At 46.1% G+C, this 21,759-nt stretch overlaps 1 protein-coding gene across 2 annotated transcripts in view; it reads left to right on the top strand.

Annotated features, from left to right (window-relative positions):
• Window positions 1–21,759, top strand: part of LOC147678662 (chloride channel protein ClC-Kb-like) — a 253,087-nt gene that overhangs the window by 135,781 nt on the left and 95,547 nt on the right. For both annotated transcript variants that reach the window (XM_086946113.1, XM_086946112.1), the window contains exons 12-13: window positions 3,816–3,885; window positions 11,564–11,674. In XM_086946113.1, coding sequence (XP_086802239.1) covers window positions 3,816–3,885; window positions 11,564–11,674 — 181 coding nt within the window. The remainder of the gene's footprint in view (window positions 1–3,815; window positions 3,886–11,563; window positions 11,675–21,759) is intronic.

Genomic DNA, 21,759 nt, shown 5'->3' with positions numbered 1-21,759 from the left:
TCACAGCAGAGTATGTACGCATGGTGGTGCTCAGACACTGTGTGGCAGAAGCAAACACTGGCAGATAAAAGCAAGTCCTGGATCAGGAGTGCTGGAGGAGAGTGTGCGGTAGTGGCATGTTGGGTGGCAATCGTGGAGAGGCGCTCTGGTGCGGCGGTGACTGGGAGCATTTGCAGAAAGAATTGAAGATGCCTTAATAGAAAATGTAGCACTCAGCAGCAGGGGACATCAAGACACCCGTAAGGGAAGTATCAGCTTCTAGAAGAAAACCGAGGACCTTTGGGTATGTGAATATGGTGGCTATTTCATGCCGTAGGGAACACATAACACCACCAAGAGCAGAAAACATCTGAAGAGGATAAAATGCATTGCGAGAAAGATATGATGAACATGGGGAGGAGGCCCCAGATCCCCTGGTGTGTTGGGCTTGCCACGTGTAGGGGTCAACAGCAAAGCCAGGGTTATGAACCATGGAGTGAGGGCAGTCCAGCAAAGAGCGTAACAGGATGAAGCAAAAAGAGGATAAGAGCGTGAGAGAACTCAGCTCTTTTTGGATTCCCTGTACTGAAGAGAGTTGTCCTGCATAGTCAATGTACTAAATGCTAAAGGCATCAAAAGGACGCTGCATAATAGAACCTAAGCCTGACAGAAAGTAAGAGATCTAAGGAGGGAATGGAAGACCTGAAAGTGGATCTCATGGACATTGATAAGTGCCTCACAGAAGTCACAGCACTAAGACTGGACGTGGTTCCATCCACCTCTAACTGTACTCTACTCAGGTAGTCAAATTGTTGCTGCGATTCCCCAAGGGAAACTGGTGAGGCAAGGAGCACGTTCCTTTGCCTTTTTGGGTCCCAAATTGTGGAGCTCTTTCCACCTAAAGCTTCATGTATGTACCTCATTCGAGAAGTTAAGAAGTCCGTTGAAAACCTGGCTATTCTTATTTTCCATTCCTGTGCTCCATCTGTTCACCTTAGTGCTAGGAAGCCCCAGTGTGGTAGCCATACACTTTATATAAATCAGTATAGAATAGAATAGCATAAACAAGGTCACAATCAAGGAAAGTACAGATGAAAAGATGTGGTGTTACATTCTTCATAACTAACAGGCACAGGAGAGCAGGCAAGGCAGGGACAATTGGACAACAAAAATGTAAGTAAGCTGAGAGAACATGTTGCTCCAGGGCAAACTGTCAAACTTAAGATGCTTCTTGTTTCAGGCACGTTGTGGAGATAGGGTTTATGGTGGGGTGGGTAGAATTAGGACCACAGACAAACCACACACAAACTAGGCTTGGGTCAGGAAACAGGAGGAAAGTAACACGGACATTGGAAATTCAAGCTTTGTATAAAGTTTGAGGAGCAAATTCCCAGGCAAAGAGGAAAAGAGTGTGTTGAGAACTAAAGGAATGAAAAGTAGAAGTAGTTCTCCTACAGAAAACATACCTGAAGAGAGGTGACTCAATGAGGTTCAAGTCCAAACAATACATGACCCCAAGGATACCCGATGTACCCCCTCTTCTTCATGTATGCCGTAGAACCACTAGCAATAGTCACGAGACAACCAGTAGGAATAAGAGACATTCGTTTTGTCATACAAACGTAAGATGTCATTCTTTGTAGATGATGTCTTAATATACATGATGGAGCCACTTGGGGCAGTTCACCTGCTGAACTTACATCGGATGTTTGTAAAGGTCTTTGGATATCTAATAAATATGGACAAGTCGGAGTTGCTGCTGATAGGGCTGAACAGGGTAACTAAACAGAGTTTGTCAACTGTCACTCTTTTCAAGAGAGTGTAAAAGAAACTCACTTACTTAGGAATATACAGCAAGTTGAAGAAAGCCACTTTAACCCCTACGTTAAAGGCCATCAGGACGGATCTCAAATAAAAACACCTTTATGCCTTTTGTTGAGCAGGAAAGCGGGAGTCAAAATGTCAGCAATACCTTGACTACTGTACGTGTTAAATGCACTCCCAAACAGGAATTTGAATGGCACGAGAAACCACCACGGCGGGCAACAAAATTGGTGACAGCATCTAGAAACAGGAGAGACTTGGGGTTTCCCAGTCATAAAGGACTTTTATACTGCGGCACACCTTCTGACAATAGGGGAACGGTCTTTCAAATAGTGGACTCCAATGGATAGAGCCCATTGTGGGACATGGTAGGGTTGCCCAGAAGCAGTAGGCTATGATTATTGAGGTACATTCCAATATTCTGTACACCGCTAGCGATCAGGGATGTGATAGCTGTCACGAAAGAGTTAAACGTGTTTCCATCACCTATCACACCAGGCATTGACAATTTGAACTTAAGGACAGCCCAAGAAGGGGACGGTTTCAAGGCATAGAAAGAGTAGAAAGAGATGCTTTACAGGGTTTGGGGGGCTTTTGTGGACAAGGAAGCAGCCAACAGAGACAAAACCGCCTTTGTGAAGTTCATCACTCCCTATGAATGAGTCAAGAGTTTTATCTCTGACCTGTATAAATTGGTTAGTGGCCCACGAGAACAATAGGGTTATATGAAAACGTGTATAAAACATTAGGCAAGGAACTAAACAACGAGGCTTGGAAACAGTTCTGGATAGATGCAGTAACACTTAGGAAATCAGTGATTAAAGCCATAGCAGGGTGGTACATGGCACCAGTTGTTCCCAGGTCTGTTGGAGGGGATGCGGGTAAATGTATCACCCCCATACATGTTTGTTGGGACTGCTTAAAGGTGTAAATCTACTACAAGAAAGTCCTGGCAGTCATAAAGGACATTGTAGGATCCACTGAGCCAAGTGTTCCATCACTGGGCCTGAAAGCAGAGCATGGAAGGAGATGACAGGAATGAGCTGGAAACTACTATTCCATATGTGAGCTTGTACCAGACTGGTGCTAGAGTGTTTTTGGAAACTAACAAGGGTTCCCAGGATACACAATTGGCATGTTAAGTTGTTTACAAAATATTTTGTAAATGAAGACATTTCTTGCAGAGCATTAGAATTCTTCCCATGACTCAGGACTATAAGCTCTCAAGAATATGAACGGGCAGACGAGTCTAGTAAAAGAGAGACATTTTGGCATGTGAAACTCTAGAATATCCCAGTAAAGGAGAAACACTTCTTCGGAGCAGCGCTTTATGTACCAGGCTGACTTTCAGCAAGTGTTTTGACTACCCCCGTGTGTATTGCGCTGTGTTTTACTGCTACGTAAAATACATTTTGAGGGTAATGTCTTACACTGAAATCAGAAGGTGAAAGAAAAGATGAGGTCCCCATGAACAAACCCAATACTTAGCCATTTGCCTCAAAACAACGGCTAGGATTAAATGCAGATTATGGTATTTTTTGGCCTCTAAGGCTACAAAGTATGTATGAAGAGCAAGTTCGGAAAACACTGCAGAATCATAGTGGGGTAGAGTTCCTTGGTGAGACTATGGAGTTATTCAGTGGTTTGCATCACAATCTGTATCCATCGCGGGCACATTCTGCTTCACTGATCTTTATTCCTTGTCTCCTGTGGAGCTTCTACTCCAAGTAAGACAAGAAGCTTAGCCTCCATGTCCCGTCAGTCGTTGACTTTTCCTTGGAGGGCTCCACTCTTGCTATGCTACCTGTCCCTTCAATCCCGACAAGACACCTTGAGATGGTATAGCTGCACATACCCCGTTGAGCCCTCTCAGTGGAGCTTGGGTGGCGACCAGCCTTGCTTTGATGATGGTTGTTTATGGCGGATGTTTTGTGGCATGAATAGTAGATATGTGGGAACAGTGTTGCGGCCCAAGCCTTATATTCATATTCTTCTTGTTTGTCTCTTTGCAGTTTTTCCTGCTTCTCTTTGCGACTACCATGACTGTTCCAGCTGGGTATTTCCTGCCTGTGTTTGTATATGGTAAGAGCATACATGTACCTTTCATCAGGATAGAAGTATTGGTTAGAACATACATGGCGAGCATAGTGGTTCATTCGCTTAAGCCAGTGCGCTACAATTGGATAATGGGGAGTTACCAACGAGTAACAGTGATTAGGATGCCAGGAGAGGCAGTGTCACAATGGACCTTAACTAAAGGAGTAATTATTCAAATTCTATGACAAGTGAGTGTCTAATCTAAAAGGGCTACTTTCATGAAGCCCATTCAGTGAAGTAAGTTGTGGAGAGACTCACTCACCTGCACACTGGTAGCAAGGGAGACGAATTGTTTGCATACTGTCTGCCTGTTGAGTTTGAAGAACACTTCCATCTTTCTGTGCCCAGAGTAGGTGACTTGGATTCACATGGATCTTCTGCGTTTAATGTACTGCACTTCAGCACACATCTCTAGTTCTAATTTTGGGGAGCGTAGTACAAGAATACACACTGCTTAAGGTCCATCGTTTTCAGCCTTTAAGCTTGCATGTGTGGGAAAGAGGTTTAAAGGCTCTCTGCCTGCTTCCTTATGAACATGTAGAAAGTGCTGCTTACCCTAAAACTTCAAACTCTGTAGTGGAATAATTTAGTTAGAAATGTTTACCTTCAAAACATTTACTTAAAATTATTTGGCTTGAAAAACAAACGTTTTGCGAGCTTACATCATACTCATAACATACCATTACCACGGGTTGGCTGGTCCAAATTGGTTGGTACTAGACTTAAAGTGAATGGTTGCAGCAACGGTAATAGTGAGACTAGACTCAAAAGTCAATGATTCCAATTGAAATAATGGTGGGACTAAATTTAACTTAACTTAACTTAACTTGGTGGGACAAGGTGAACGATATGCTCTCAGTTGAAGTAATGGTCAGGATGGCCTTAAAGTAAATGGGCCCGGATGAGGTAATAGTCAGGCTAGACTTATTGTAAGTGGTCTCAGTTAAGGTAATGGTGGGACCAGACTTAAAGGAAATTGTTTCCAGTTGAGGTAATGGTAGAGCTAGACTTAAACTAAACGGTTCCAGTTGAGGTAATGGTAGAGCTAGACTTAAACTAAATGGATCCAGTTGAGGTAATGGTGGGACAAGACTTTAAGGAAATAGTTCCAGTTGAGGTTATACCAAGGCAAGGTAACGACCAAATTCAGAGTTATGGCTAGGTCGAGGCTGTAGCAAAAGCAGTTTTAACATATTTCTTTGTCCTTAGGCATTTGCAAAGCAAGCATTTCTAAACAAACTGTGAACTATATAGACTATTAATAAATGGAACTAAATGATTCAAACTATGCGCCGGGAAACCCTTTGTGGGTATCTGTGCGCCTTACAAATGCAAAAAATAAATAAATAAAACTACACATATTTCAAATGCAACCTTTTTTAAATGTCATTCTACCTCCTCAGGAATCTAGAGTGCTGCAAATCTTAGTGGTATTCCTTAATTATGAAGTACAAGGCACTTCCCTTGGTTGATGAATTCTTGGGAAAAATAAGTCGGGAGACGAATTGCTCCTTCTCTTATCAGGAATGGCAGGCTATAGCCCAACTAGGAAGCAAGGCCCTGAGAGCGGCTAATTTTAAAAGGATGGCCTACTTGTCACGCAGGCTGGCTTATTATACTCCGAAAAAGCTAAACAAATGTCATCCGGAAGTGGATATTAAATGCTTTCGATGTCTCTCCCAAGGCGAGGGAGACTGGCTATATATTTTTTACATGCCCGAAGCTTGAAACCTTTTGGAAAAACTTTTTTTAGCAATGAGCCAGTCAATTAAAAAAAGATCAACCCTGAGTCAGAAGTGGCTCTCTTTGGACTCTCTAAAGCTAGGTCAGATTTGACCAAAGCTGAAGAGACGTATATATCAATCTGTTCTACAGTAGCACTCTCATTAATTCTCCAAAATTGGACGTCGGAAGAGATTCCATCTCACCCTAAATGAGTAAATAAAATGGCAAGAATAAGGAGATTTGAGGAAGCATGTGCTAAACGGGTTGGTGCAACAAAAAGGTTTGCAGTGGTTTGGAAGTTCTTTGACAATTTGGCTGTATTACAGGAATCTTAGCACTTTAGCACGTTTGCACTTTAGAAAATTAAGCACTTTAATGCATTGCACTTTAAACCCCAATAAGGGGAAAAAAATTGTACTGAAGTAATAATGGCAAGATTTTACAAACAAAAAAAGTTACTGATAAACCAACTGATTTTACTCGTATTTTTGATGATCACCAGGCACTAGCCACTTTAGGGTAGTTTAAGATGTGGAAGGTGTAATAATTTGCTTTCTTGACGCTTAGGAATATAGGGTGTCTCGGACTCTTTGTTTCATTTTATTTGAGGATGTGTATATCTTGGTTTGAAGGGTTCCAGTTCTTAAATGTATATATGATATATGTGTAAATGTATATGTGATATATTTGCGTCAAATTTGGAAATATGAGTGTTGTTGCTTCCTGATGACCAATGCTTTGTTATCTTTTTGTTCTCTGCTCTACTCAATAAAATAAAAAATAAAAATCTTAGTGCTGCACAATGACGTTTACCAAATTTGAGACAGAGTTCAATAAATGTGCTGTCATGGCATATTCAATGACTCTGCATTTAGAGTACTTACTTGATGCAATCATACTTTTAATTGTATTTAAATTAATGTAAATTTGTACTTCTGTTATTGTTATATTATGGATTTTTTTGATCAAATATCATGTGCTTTTATGGTCTATTTTTATTTGACCAAATAACGAATTTGATTTGAATTGAATTGAGTACTAGCTGGTAATCTACATTACTTCATACACATGGGGTGACTTCTTATCCAGGAGACAGGCACTTTAAGTTCCTCCTACGTTAAAGAAAACAATTACAAAATCCACTCTACATTTACACTCAATTCCATCTTGTTGAATGACTGTCCCACTTTCAGGACGAACCAGGGACACACTGCGGACCAGATGTTTTATCTTCATCGACAGTGGTGATTTTAAGGGCTCAAACGCAACCAGTAGATCTTTGTAGGCCCTAAAGGAGAAGACCAAATGGGGAGAATGAAAGTCACCCGGGGCTTAAGGTGCAAGCGAGGCCAAGGAACTACAAAGGTCATAGCTGACTTTTGCACCTGGACCATGGTGGCAGAACCATTAACAATAGACAGGACAGATGGGACTGGAGTTGAATAACCCCCCTCTACTGGCAAGAACACCTTTCCCAAGTCTGTGCAAAATGGGGCACCAATGAAAGTCTGGTCTTGCAATGACTGAGGATGGAACTTCTCAAAAGCTAACCAGAAAGCCATGATCCTACAGCATCTTAAACACGAAGCAAGTATCTTCCACAGTCTTGGTAAAGTAAAATGTAGCTGTGAGTCAATCAAAATAAGGAAATGCACAAACACCTTGCACCTGCAAAAAACAACCAAGCAAGCAAGTTATCTTGGTGCAAACCCTGGCAGAGCCTGGAACTGGTAGCAATGGCTTCCACAATTGTAAGTAGCACTGATGATTGGAGTGTATTGGCAGAATATAATAAGCATTTTTGAGTTTGAAGGACGCGTGTATGCACACCCCAGATGGATCAGAGGCAGAATGTTTTGCAAAATGGACATCATGAGGGCTACTGAAGCAAGTATTTGTTCTGAACCTTTAGGTCCAAATGAGGTTGGAAGTTGCTGTTAGGCTTTCCCACCAAAACAGAATGGATTACAAATATCAGCTCTCTTCCCCAACTGGGAGAGGCTTAATGCCACTGCAAAAGAAAAGATTCTTGCCCTCATGATGAGAGCGGACCTTCACAGCTAAAATCAAAGCAAAGGAGAAGGGTGAAAACAGTCCCAGAGTGGCTAGCATCAGCAGTCCAAGAAGTAACACAACTCCATAATCTAGAAGACCCACTAGTCAGGCATCTTCCAACGTTTCAGAAAAATGCACCAGTCTGATGCCTATGAGAAAATATAGGAGAGTGGGCATAAGTGATGGATAGTCTAGTTTTGGAAGGAGCAGGTAGATCACTGGTGAATTCAGGAACCTGAAACTGCAATCTGTCAACATAGAAGACTCCTATGTTAAGGATCCTCCCAACAAAGAGCTTCTGGTACTGCTGCTGCTGTTTACTAACACAAAATCGGTTGTCTGAGAAAGCACTCCTTTGAAGAGGATGCTGACGAAAGGGCGGAAGAGTCTGACAATATTCAGACGTGTCACACTTAGGCCACTGTGTATGAGTCAGGAGGAAGATATATGGGAGCATGTGGTGCAGCACACCACATGCCTCCCACAATATAAAGGGGAAACATTGGGACAATATTCAGCTCATCCAGGATAGCCACCACCGAGAAAAACACCATATATAGCACCAGGTGAGCCCAATATAACACCCGTGAGGCAGAGATCAACTGAGTTAGCCAGAAGGAAAAGGAGACATGCATACAAAACAGGAATGGGAAGCATTTCAACAACAAGGTAAGCAGAAACCACTTACCTTATTACAAGGGGCAAAGTGAAGAACAGCCTGCGAAGGAAATAGACACAATAAGATGTCTTTGTTTAGGGAAGGACGTTATATGTAAAAAGAAATTGGACTTTTAAATGTTTCTAAAGTAGAGGACAAGTGAATTGTGTATCTCTAGTGTGAGGACTCACCTCACGCATTCAGACTGGGGCTAGGAAAGCAGACCAGGTGGAAAGCCATACCTAGGGTGGCACTAGGGACTTGGACTAATACATTCAACTAGAGTTTAATATATACAAGTAGCACTGAACATCTTGGGCCATTTTGGTCGACATCAGGTCGAGATGTGTGTGCTGAGTGCATTGTCCAACCCACCAAAAAAAAACCTTGGCTTGACTTGACTTTGAATCTTCTGAATTTGTTTATGTATGGTTAGTCCACAAGACCGCCCCCTGGTGGACACTGCTCAGATAGACGACTACCTTACTGACATTAACTTACTGACTCTCTCTGGTGAGGACCGCATGGCCCTGGAAGCAGACATCACCCTTACTGAAGTCCAGGCTGCCAATCCCAAGTAAACTAGGCAAAACCCCGGAACCAATGGCCTCCCGGCTGAAGTTATCAAAAAGCAGGTTGATAGCCTGGCCCCCATTTGCTTCAGCTATATCTAACAGCAAGGACAGATGGCTTCCTCCATCTGGCGTGCGTAGAGCCACGATCATGGTCATATATATGGCCAGGTATTCCCCAACCGCCTGCAGCTCTTATTGGCTGAATTCATTGATCAATATAGAAACTAAGATTCTGGCCACCGTCCTGGCAACTAGACTTATAAGGGCTATTTCTCAGTTGATCTACAAAGACCAGTCCGGCTTTAAGCCCAAACACCCCCAGAAGGAATCTTCATAGACTCCATAACTGGATGATGGAAGTCCAGACTAGACAAGACCCACGCGTGTTTTTCTCAATGGACGCCAAAAAAGGCCTTTGATGTTGTACACTGGACTTTCATGATAAAAACTCTGAAAAGAATGGGGTTTGGACCACAGTTTGTAGAATGGGTTGGTCTTCTCCAGAAGGAACGCCCACAGCTGCTGTAATAGTCAATAGAGTGTTGTCATCAGAATTTCCTATCAGGAGATGGAATCGTCAGGGCTGCCCTCTATCCCACCTCCTTTTTGCCTTGACTCTGGAGCCACTGGCTGTGTGGTCCGTGCGCTCCCGCACGTCTGAGGATTCCAGGTGAATGCTTCCCCGATCCCAGAAGAAAAGATCTCATCATCAACAGATGATATCCTGCTATATCTGTCTCGGCCAACTAAGTCAATCCCCGCAGTCCTCGACACCTTTGAACAGTATGGGGCCCATTCTGGGTATACAATAAATTGGGACAAATCTGTTCTTTTCCCTGATGGAGGACATTCAGACCCAACAGATCTTCCTGGGAGGCTCAGAGTGACTAGGGAGGGACTCTGGTACTTAGGTATCTATTCCACAACTGACCATGAGAGCTGTATAGAGCATAATGTTAGGACGGTACTGGCCGACACTCACGTGGATGCTGGTCATTGGAAGAAACTCCCTTTAACGATATTGGGAAGGACAGCGATATTCAAAAGGATCACTTGTCCCAAATCTTTATACACCCTACAAAACACATATTACAGAATCCTACATGACAGGTTAGCCGTAATTGATAGTGAACTTGGGAAATTACTGTAGAATGACAGGCACCCTAGAATAGCTCTCGGAATGCTCCAGCACAATTCATATAACGGGGGGATAGCACTTCCGGATATCCAGGCTTACTACTGGGCATCGCGCGATTTCAAATGCCCCATACTTTCACTATTTCAATTGGGGGATAGGAACAAGAGGTCTACTAAGAGCTGCCCAAGTGACTCTTGAAGCATGGCCCAGGGCTAGCACCTGCCTGGGATGAAAGCAAAATATCATCCGGGAAACTCCATTGTGGGTAGGGCGATGCCTTAAAGGGAAATTGAAGGGGTTTGCTGTTTGGGGCCATATTGGTATCTCCGAAGTGGGTGACCTGAATGAAGGGGGTGCCTTAATGCCCTTTTCGTTCCTCCAGAAGGAATTTCAACTCCATGACAAACAACACTGTAAATATGTACAGCTCACCCATGCTTGGAAAGCAGAAAATATCCCTTCAGACCTCCCAGAGTATGCTTCCCTGGAGGGTAGGCTCTTAATGGGTGAATTGTAGGAGAAAGCAGTCTCTCACATGTACAAAACCATTACAATAATCAACCCTACAGGCCACAGGGCAAATTGATGTTGGTGAACTAGAAGACCTGGATTGGGAGGCAGCATTGATGTTCCCACGAGAGGTTGCAATTAAATCTAGACTGCGATTTATCCAGTTCAAAATTCTGTATAGGACTAACTATCATAGGGTCCGCCTCCATAGAGTAGGTACAGCAGTTTCGACAGAGTGCCTGCGCTGTAGGGGGAGTCGAGGGGACTTCCTTCACATACTGTGGACATTCCCAGTCATTCATTCACCCCCTGCAAAATGTACTTCTGGAACGCAGCACAATACTACCTGAGGATCCTAAGTACGTGCTTTTAGGCATACTCAATGATCTAGATCTCTCACGGATGAAACTAATGTTGACCAACTTGGGTTTAGTGGTAGCTAAAAGGGACCTGAATAAACATGGGGGAGACCCTGACACACCTACCATGGCTGAATGGAGAAGGGGAATGAAATTCTATGTAGCAATGGAAAGGGTAACATATAAGCGTAGTGGGTGTCCACGTAAGTTTGGATCACACATTATGGACTGGATAGCTTTAATGAGGCTGATGCTGCGTCTTTATCACTAAATGATTAATGTGAATACTTTGACTTGCCATGTCCACCTATTTGCAGATGTATCAATGTTTTTTCTCCCATTGTCCTCATTCACTATTGTGGAAATATCTCCGTTACTACTGTCCTTCCGCTACGTTTCTTTGTTTGCACGGGGCACCCATTTGTGCCCCTTTTGTCATGTTCTACAAAGCCCAAGATTATTTTTTTTAAAGTATCATTAGTCAAAATGTTTCCCATCTAACAGACATCAGACTACTATTAAAATAGTCCATATTTACTATGGGATGTAATGTGAGATCGCTGTCAGGCTAACTGCATCCTGCCACCTTTCCAGTACTGGTACTACCTTTCATTAATGTTACCAAGTGGACCTGTCTTTTCAGGGGCGGGACTCGGAAGGCTGTACGGTGAGATCATGGCAAAGATATTCCCGGAAGGAATCATTTCTGAGGGCATCAACATCAAAATCACTCCATCTGGATATGCCCTGGCAGGTATGTTCTTTGCTTACAATACTGATTGTATAAATCTTAAAGTCACAATTTCCAAACACTCTGTACATATGTCTAGGATTTGTTTTAGGCTCAGTGCTATATCTAGTTTTTTAACCCAATAATGTCTGTTTAGGCCATGAATTGAAGTCCTTCTCATCGCATGTTTTCCCCATGTAGATCTAAGTCTTTCCCTTTAGCTCTGTTTCTCTCTGAGGTGTATCAATGTATGTATTAAGCGTAATATAGTACAAACCCAGGAAGCAAGCAACAGATCACTGTACCAGTACATCAGAAGTGACAATTAAAGATCCAGTTTAGTGGGACAGGGGAATTCTGTTCCAGTTGGGCTAAGTTGTGGGAAGGAGCTCAGTGCTTTTTACTATTGGTGGATGAGATGCTCTGTATTTCCAGCTAATTTCTAATATGATGAAGTGAAGGAGTGTGTCTAGTCTGTGGTGTGATGCTGTCCAAATCCCAGGTGCACAGCTTGAGAAGGCTTGCTTCTTTATCATTCCTTTATTGCACTTTTTGATTTCCAATCTGCCTGTGTGATTCCTTTTTGTGTTGTGTTGGTGTACCAGATCCAAGTTTTATCTCTGATGGCCTTCAGTCGTACGTGTGGTATGGGAATATAATCAAAATACAGAATATGCTACTAGAATTCTGTGATTTGCTGATTCTGTCCTCTGGCATGCTTCATTATTTTCTCATCCATTCACCTCCTGTGATGCCAATCCTGTTTCTCTGGCCAGCAGTGCTGACCTGGGTCCTCTGCATTCCTGGGATCTGCAAAAGTTAGTTTGCCCTCTGGAAATCACCTTAGATTTCCAATTTTACTGATTACTGACTCCTTTCTTCAGCCATTCTATGCATGTTTTTCCAGGATGCACCAGTTGGCTTTCTTGAAGTTCATCATCATATTTTGAATATAGCACCTACTGAAGGATTTCAGAGTTCCTGACAGTTAGAAAAGTGTTTGGGCCCAATCTATTGAGACTCAGACCACTAACTGCGTACATAAGTGTGATCGTGGGGGTGTCGCGGGCCGGAAAATCAGGCAAGGAGGCCGAATGTAGTGGGCTATAGTTGGTTTTTATTGGTACGAGAGTCAACAGACAGGATGGTAAAGGTAGTCCGGCGAGATGGGATGGTTCTTCCTGGTCGACGATCTTCTGCTTGCAGGGCCTCGGGAGGTTCTTCGTCTCCGTTGCTGGGGAGGTACCTCGGAGGGCAATAAGAGAGAGAAGGGACCGTTAGACCGAACCGGGTCTCACAACGTATGCTGACACCGACACCGGGACGTGCGTGGGAAGAAAAGGAAGGACTAGTGAGGTAAGGTTCTATGGGGAAGAGGAACGTACCGAAAGATAGGGAAGTAGGTTAGAGAAAAGAGTGTCAGGGTGAGGGTGACGGGAGGAGGGCGTTTTGCAAAGTGAAGGGCTTTACAATAATCACAGTGCAATTAACGTGCGAGAAGTGCCTAAACGTGGGAGAACTATACAATGTATACACTGAGCACCTAGCGTGCTCACGGGGAGGTTTACGCTACTCACGCGGTCCGCCGTAGCTCTCCAGTGAGCCACGGCCGCTCTTCAGCCACCTCCTCAAGGGCTCCACCAGTCCTCCGTCCACTCGTCTTCTTCGGCTTGCTCTTCGTCTCGCTCTCCACGACCAGTCTGAGTATCCTGCCACAATGCTCCGACTTCGTCCTCACAGTGGCGTTCGCTTTTCACTGGTGCTGTCGCTGCCTCCGGGGTGGGACTTCCGGGTTCACGGTGACGTACTTCCGGTGCCTGAGGCCCGGTGATAGGTTCCTGGAACAGAGAGAGGGGCGGGGCAGTGTGGGTCATGCTGTTCGCTCTGACACAGTTACGGACCCGAGGGGGTTGTCTATACGTGCGTGAGTGGGAAGTCCTTGACAACGGTAAGGTTTCAGGGGGGCACAGTCCAGGCGGGGGAGAAACAGGGACGGGGTCACATTCCCTTCCCCTGGCTGTCTTTCTTGTACCGGTGAGAGAACTGGGGTACCGGGACAAAAAGTCTGCGTTGCCTTGTTCAGATCCTTTTCGGTGGCGTGTCTGAAACCGAAATGGTTGGAGGGACAGGAACCATCGGAGGACCCGGTCGTTGTGTCCCTTATTCCGGGCCATCCATTCCAAGGGGGCATGGTCGGTGTAAATGGTGAACTCCCTTCCCTCCAGGTAGTATCTCAGGCTTTCGACAGCCCACTTGATTGCGAGGGCTTCTTTTTCTACAACAGCATAGTTAAGTTCCCTAGGAAAGAGTTTTCGACTGAGATACAATATTGGCTTTTCATTACCTTGTGAGTCGATTTGTGAGAGGACTGCTCCTAAACCCTGATCGGACGCATCTGTTTGGAGTACAAAAGGCCGGGAATAATCAGGGCTTACAAGGACAGGACTGGAGGTCAGGGCGTTTTTCAGGTCGTTAAAAGCATGCCATACTAGAGGACTGGGGTGATTTAGGGCTAGCTCGGTGTGTGTAGCTTTTTTTAACAGGTCTGTGAGAGGGGCGGCCCTTTGAGAGAAGTTGGGGACAAATCTTCTATAATAACCTAGGAGCCCTAGGAACGCCCGGAGATCTTTCTTTGTCCGGGGAAACGGGAGAGTCTCAATGGCTTTGGTTTTGGACTCCTGGGGTCGGATCAGACCTTCACCCAAGAGAAAACCGAGGTACTGGACGGTTTGGGCGGCCAGGGTGGTTTTGGCCGGATTGATGGAAAACCCAAAGGAGCCCAAGGAAGAGACAACCGCATGCAAATGGACGAGGTGTTGATCCCAGCTGTCGCTATAGATGACTATATCATCCAAATAGGCCCCTGCATATGCGGTGTGGGGACGTAGTACCAGATTCATGGCTCGCTGGAAGGTGGCCGGGGCGCCGTGTAACCCAAAGGGCATGACAAGGAATTGGAACAAACCCTCTGGGGTAGAGAAAGCGGTCTTCTTCTTATCCTGTTCTCGGAGGGGGATCTGCCAATAACCCTTGCAGAGATCAAGGGTTGAAATGTATTTGGCCTTCCCTATCCTTTCGACCATTTCGTCAACTCGGGGTAGAGGATAAGTATCAAATCGGGAGACCTTGTTTACCTCCCGGAAGTCTATACAAAACCGGACAGAGCCGTCGGGTTTCGGCACCAGGACTATAGGGGAGTTCCACTCACTGACCGAAGGCTCAATGATTCCCATCTTTAACATGTCCTCGGTCTCCCTCTTTATAACTGCTCTGCGGGCCTCAGGGACTCGATAGGGACGCAGTCTAACCACCTTCCCGGGTTCTGTCTCAATCGAGTGTTCGGTGACGGTAGTACGTCCCGGACAAGAAGAAAAGACCTTCATTACAGGGGTCAGGGCTGCTTGGAGGGCTTTGACCTGTACCGGAGTTAAAGCGGGGTCCAGACAGGGGTCGAACGGAAAGGACAAAGGGGGCCTACTTCCCGTTAGAACAGGACGGGGTCCCTCCCACTTCTTCAAATGATTAACATGATAGATCTGGGACGTACCTCTTGCGGGGTCGAGTTCTATCTCATAAGTTACGGGGGTGACCTGTCGTTGAATGGTATAGGGCCCTTGCCACTGGCCCAAGAGTTTTTGATCTGAGGAGGGCATCATCAAGAGGACCAGGTCGCCCACGGCGAATACCCTGGCCTTGGTGCCTTTATCATATTGTTTTTTTTGTGTATTTTGGGCCTTTTCCATATTCTGTTTCACTATCTCCCTTATTTCAGCTAAGTGAGTCTTTAGATTGTTAACATACTCTGGCAAAGGGCGGGTGCGGTCAGGCTCGGCTTCCCAGGCTTCCTGGGCCATGTCCAGTAAGGTGCGCGGGGGTCTCCCATACAACAGTTCATAGGGGGAGTATCCCGTACTGCTCTGGGGCTTACATCTTATGGCAAAAAGGGCCAAAGGCAGGATTTCCTCCCACCTTTTGGCTTCCAGGCCTAACAGCTTTTTTAGTGTCTGTTTCAACGTTGCGTTATAACGTTCGACCAGACCATCCGTCTGGGGATGGTAGGCCGAAGTTCGGATTTGCTTTATTCCTAGCGTAGAACAGACTTGTTTAAGTAGGGAGGAAACGAATGGGGTGCCCTGATCCGTGAGGATTTCCCGGGGAAAGCCTACTCTGGAAAAAAGTGTGATTAGCGCCTTGGCAATGTTCTGTGCTGTGGGTTGGCGTAATGGAAAGGCCTCGGGGAAGCGGGTAGCATAGTCTACTAAGACAAGGGCGTAACGGCAACCTGTTCGGGAGGGTAACAGGGGCCCTATTATGTCCATCCCCACCCTAGTGAATGGGACATCAATGAGAGGAAGAGGTTGTAGTGGTACCTTAGGGGGTCGGTAACGGCTGTGTTTCTGGCAGACAGCGCACTCGCGACAGTAAGTTTTGATGTGCTGATGTACCCCGGGCCAGTAGAACTTATCAAGGACAGTCTGGCTCGTTTTTTCGTCCCCAAAATGACCCCCTAACAGGTGGCTATGTGCTAGAAAGAGGACCTTATCCTGGAAGGGACCGGGAATCAACAGCTGGGCGGATTGTAAGGGCCCTCCCTTTCGATATAACAACCCCCTCTTCTTAAAGAAATAAGGACCTACTTGTGTAGGGTCTTCCTGTTCTAAGGCCCTTCCCCATGCTTCTTGCAGGAGCGGGTCCTCCTGTTGGGCGGCACGGAACTCTTGGTCGGTCTGCCAGGGTGGGTCATCCACATTCACTGGATAGGCAAAGGAAGGGTTTTTCTTCTCCTGTCTTTTCTGATTTCTTGATTTGTGAGGTTTCGGTTCTTTGGACGGAGAGGATGGACCCTGAGGGTAAGGGGCTTCTTTCCACCATTGTGACAGGGAGTCGGTAGTGTCCTGGAGAAGGGTCGGGAGTCCGGGATAATCGCTACCTAATATTGCTTGTTCGGGTAACGCCGGTACCAGACCGACCGTGAGGTGGGTTCCCGGGTCCCCGGGATGTTGAACCCAGACTTGTGTGGTGGGATAGCGTTTAGTATCGCCATGTACGCACTGTATGGCCACTGCTCCGGTTGGTGATCCGTGGGGAAGAACCAAATCTTGCGGACGAAGGACGCTTTGTCGGCACCCGGTATCTGCGAGGGCCAGCATCTCCTGTCCTTCAATGGACACGGGGCAATGAAACGGAGGAGGAGTGTCCCTTGGCGTGTTGCAAACATAGTTCCGAACCAATCCGATTTCCATGGGTACCTCCTTCTGAGGACAATTGCGGGCTATGTGTCCAAAGTTCCCACAATGGTAGCACTGGGGTCCGGGATTGGGGGGACGATATAGGACTGGAGAATGTAAGAGAGGAGGAGGTTCAGGTCTTCGAGAGGGCAATGGACGTGTTGGACGGCTGGCTGTGGGGTTGTGTGGTCGGTGCGGGTTTTCCTCCTTACCGCGTTGTAGCTCCTGAGCACGACCATAGGCACAGGCTATTTCCACTGCGGTTTCTAGAGTCAACCTCGTATGCTGCCGAACCCATCTCTGAGTGGCGGGTTGCAAAGAGTTCAAAAATTGTTCAAGATAGATTTTCTCTAATATCTCGTTTTTGGTGGAGTTTTCCGGTTTAAGCCACCGGTTGGCGAGGTCCTTGATGCGGAAGGAAAGAGCACGCGGATTTTCTTGCGGCCCTTCCTTGGCTTGTCTAAGCTTCACTCGGTAGGTGTCGTCGTCCACCCCCAAGCGCTCGAGGATGCACTTCTTTATATCTGCATAGGGGTTGTTGCCTTGGATGTTGGCTTGTTGATATGCCGCCTGTAGGTCTCCGGTGAGGAGGGGACCCAGATATTGGCCCCACCGATCCTCGGGCCAATTTGCCGCTTGTGCCAGCCTCTCAAAGTTTGTAAAGAAGTAGTCCGGGTCTTCCCCCGGGACATACTTTTGTAACACCACGGAGGGGAGAGAAGCCATGGCTCGTGGTTGTCCTAAGACGTCAGTCAGTTTGCCCATAGCTTGGTCATGGGCGGTTCCTTGGCCCTTCAAGACATCATGTAGCTGCCCTCTGTCGTCCTCGGCGGTTTTCAGAAACTGCTCCATGAGTTTCCCCAGTTGTTCTTGGGAGTCGGCCATTCTCTTCATGACGGCCTCCATGCTTCCAGCTGATCCCACTTCTGACACCAAATGTGATCGTGGGGGTGTCGCGGGCCGGAAAATCAGGCAAGGAGGCCGAATGTAGTGGGCTATAGTTGGTTTTTATTGGTACGAGAGTCAACAGACAGGATGGTAAAGGTAGTCCGGCGAGATGGGATGGTTCTTCCTGGTCGACGATCTTCTGCTTGCAGGGCCTCGGGAGGTTCTTCGTCTCCGTTGCTGGGGAGGTACCTCGGAGGGCAATAAGAGAGAGAAGGGACCGTTAGACCGAACCGGGTCTCACAACGTATGCTGACACCGACACCGGGACGTGCGTGGGAAGAAAAGGAAGGACTAGTGAGGTAAGGTTCTATGGGGAAGAGGAACGTACCGAAAGATAGGGAAGTAGGTTAGAGAAAAGAGTGTCAGGGTGAGGGTGACGGGAGGAGGGCGTTTTGCAAAGTGAAGGGCTTTACAATAATCACAGTGCAATTAACGTGCGAGAAGTGCCTAAACGTGGGAGAACTATACAATGTATACACTGAGCACCTAGCGTGCTCACGGGGAGGTTTACGCTACTCACGCGGTCCGCCGTAGCTCTCCAGTGAGCCACGGCCGCTCTTCAGCCACCTCCTCAAGGGCTCCACCAGTCCTCCGTCCACTCGTCTTCTTCGGCTTGCTCTTCGTCTCGCTCTCCACGACCAGTCTGAGTATCCTGCCACAATGCTCCGACTTCGTCCTCACAGTGGCGTTCGCTTTTCACTGGTGCTGTCGCTGCCTCCGGGGTGGGACTTCCGGGTTCACGGTGACGTACTTCCGGTGCCTGAGGCCCGGTGATAGGTTCCTGGAACAGAGAGAGGGGCGGGGCAGTGTGGGTCATGCTGTTCGCTCTGACACAGTTACGGACCCGAGGGGGTTGTCTATACGTGCGTGAGTGGGAAGTCCTTGACAACGGTAAGGTTTCAGGGGGGCACAGTCCAGGCGGGGGAGAAACAGGGACGGGGTCACAATAAGATTTACTCCTTCCTAACAAGAAGGAATCCTTCTGATAAGATCCAAATACCACTCTTTTACTCATGAGGCGGCTCATTGGTGGAGCGCCACTGTAGAAGAAGAGAGCATTTACCCCCTTGTATGATTTCAAAATGGTTTTATTGATACATAATAAAATGTGAAAGTGCATTGTACAAAATAGCAGAGAAGGCAAATGCTATCAACTTGACTTACAGTACTACAATTAATGCTGGACCCAACCAGTGATGTAGGACCACCTCCTGAACTTGACCCAATTATACTTTGGGCGTTGCTTAGGGTGCTGCAGTGATCTGAAGACCCTTCTTTGTCACTGGAAACATAATCTGTCAATTGTCAAAGCATTCACACTCTTTAAAAATCTACTGGAGGTTGGTGGCTATTTTAATGAACATACTAAATTGACAAAGTATTGATGCCCTATTTGAATGATTGAGTGTCGAAGATTTTGGCAGTGTTACTCCTCATACAGCAGTGTTACTCCTCATACAGCAATGTTACTTCTCATACAGCAGTGTTACTCCTTATACAGCAGTGTTACTCCTCATACAGCAATGTTACTCCTCATACAGCAGTGTTACTCCTCATACAGCAATGCTACTCCTCATACAGCAGTGTTACTCCTCATACAGCAATGCTACTTCTCATACAGCAGTGTTACTCCTTATACAGCAGTGTTACTCCTCATACAGCAATGTTACTCCTCATACAGCAGTGTTACTCCTCATACAGCAATGTTACCCCTCATACAGCAGTGTTACTCCTCATACAGCAATGTTACTCCTCATACAGCAGTGTTACTCCTTATACAGCAGTGTTACCCCTCATACAGCAGTGTTACTCCTTATACAGCAGTGTTACCCCTCATACAGCAGTGTTACTCCTCATACAGCAATGTTACTCCTCATACAGCAGTGTTACTCCTTATACAGCAGTGTTACTCCTCATACAGCAATGTTACTTCTCATACAGCAGTGTTACTCCTTATACAGCAGTGTTACTTCTCATACAGCAATGTTACTCCTCATACAGCAATGTTACTCCTCACACAGCAATGTTACTCCTTATACAGCAGTGTTACTCCTCATACAGCAATGTTACTCCTCATAAAGCAGTGTTACTCCTTATACAGCAGTGTTACTCCTCACACATCAGTGCTACTCCTCATACAGCAATGTTACTCCTCACACAGCAATGTTACTCCTTATACAGCAGTGTTACTCCTCATACAGCAATGTTACTCCTCATAAAGCAGTGTTACTCCTTATACAGCAGTGTTACTCCTCACACATCAGTGCTACTCCTCATACAGCAATGTTACTCCTCACACAGCAATGTTACTCCTTATACAGCAGTGTTACTCCTCATACAGCAATGTTACTCCTCTTACAGCAATGTTACTTCTCATACAGCCGTGTTGCCCCAGTATTGGAACTTTCATAGATTTCCATGCTTTGTTTCATTCCCCCGTCTTCGGAATGGGAGCCTCGGTAAATAGAAAATATCATAGCAGTAGGAACAAAAGAGAAAGAAAGGCCTAGGCCTCATCTCATTTTGCAGCCTATCCACCTCCTTTTGTAAAAGAGACCAAAAAAGTTGCAACAACCAATCAGAATAGCCTCACTCCATAGAACCCTCCTGAAAGAGCCTCAGAGCCTTAGATTTTCTACTGCACGTTGTGCTAAGGGAGTCCCTCTGAGCTCTGCTCAGTTTTCTTTCTACAACTTGAAAATCAACTTTTTTTCGTCAAAATGTTGGATAAAGAAAAGAAGGCTTTGTTCAGGGCTTGTGCTACCTGCTCAAAGAAGAGGCTTTATGTGGAGGACAAACATAAAGATTGTATTTACTGCTTGTACCCAGACCACAAAGCCACTGATTGCAAGATCTGCAGGACCTTCTCCACTAAAACATTGAGAGACAGAGAAGGAAGACTTCTGACCTGGCTGCAGAAGATGAATTCTAGGAAGGAGGTTATTTCCAGCAACTGCGAAGATTCCTCTTCAGCTTCCTCATCAAAAAGATCTAAAAAGAGGGTTAGGTCTTCCCCTTCAACTTCAGCTGAACCTCCTTCTAAGGCCTCTCAAAAGCCTTCTGATAGGTCTAGTAGGTCTGGTCCCCGAAAATCTCCTCACCGAGGTACAAAGGAGAAAGAGGGATCGACGTCTGAGGTGGTTTTTACTCAGAAGGGGTCTCAAGGGCCTTCTGTTCTCTCTCCACCACCTGGAAAAACAAAAGGTTTTAAAAAAACCTGTTACCCTGCCTCAAGAATCAAAATCTGAGAAGAAGACCTGTCGTCGACGGTGGCATCTTCAGGTACGTCGACGATGACGGCTAGAATCCAGCAAACACCCATTTCTGCCTCGCCAACGGGACCGTCGACGACGGCGTCGACGACGACAGCCTCCACGACGATGATGACGCCGACAGTGGTGTCGACGAAGACGATGTTGACGACGACCATGGCGATGACGACGGTTTCTTTGATATTGACAACAAGCTCGTCGACGATTTCTCCTCCGTCGACGATGGCTCTCTCTCCGACTTCGGTGCTCTCGTCGACGATGCCTCCATCATCAGTGAAGTCGACGCCGATCCCGTCGACGGTACAAAACGTTAAAATCTCGATAAAAAGACGCCAGATTACACCGGATATGACATCGCCACGAAGGGTAACACCCCTTCCTCCGGCTTTACTTCTAGAGGAAGACTATTCAGAGGAGGATGATGATGATAGTCCATATGGGGATGCTTACAGCCCATCTCAGCTCCAGGTAAAATACCAGGACTCAGACTCAGATGACTATTACGAACAACAGCGACAGCCTCCTCCTAGAGAGCAAATGCAGGAGCAATCTCAGCAGGGTGTGGTCTCTATGCCCTCCTCTTTGAAAAATGACCTGCAAATTATGCTAATGGATTATAGGAGAAGATTTCCTTCCCAACCTTCAGAATCAATACAGCCAC

The sequence above is a fragment of the Lissotriton vulgaris genome, chromosome 12, assembly GCF_964263255.1.
Source record: "Lissotriton vulgaris chromosome 12, aLisVul1.2, whole genome shotgun sequence".
NCBI lineage: Eukaryota > Metazoa > Chordata > Amphibia > Caudata > Salamandridae > Lissotriton > Lissotriton vulgaris.
This window is presented reverse-complemented; position numbering and strand designations above follow the sequence as displayed.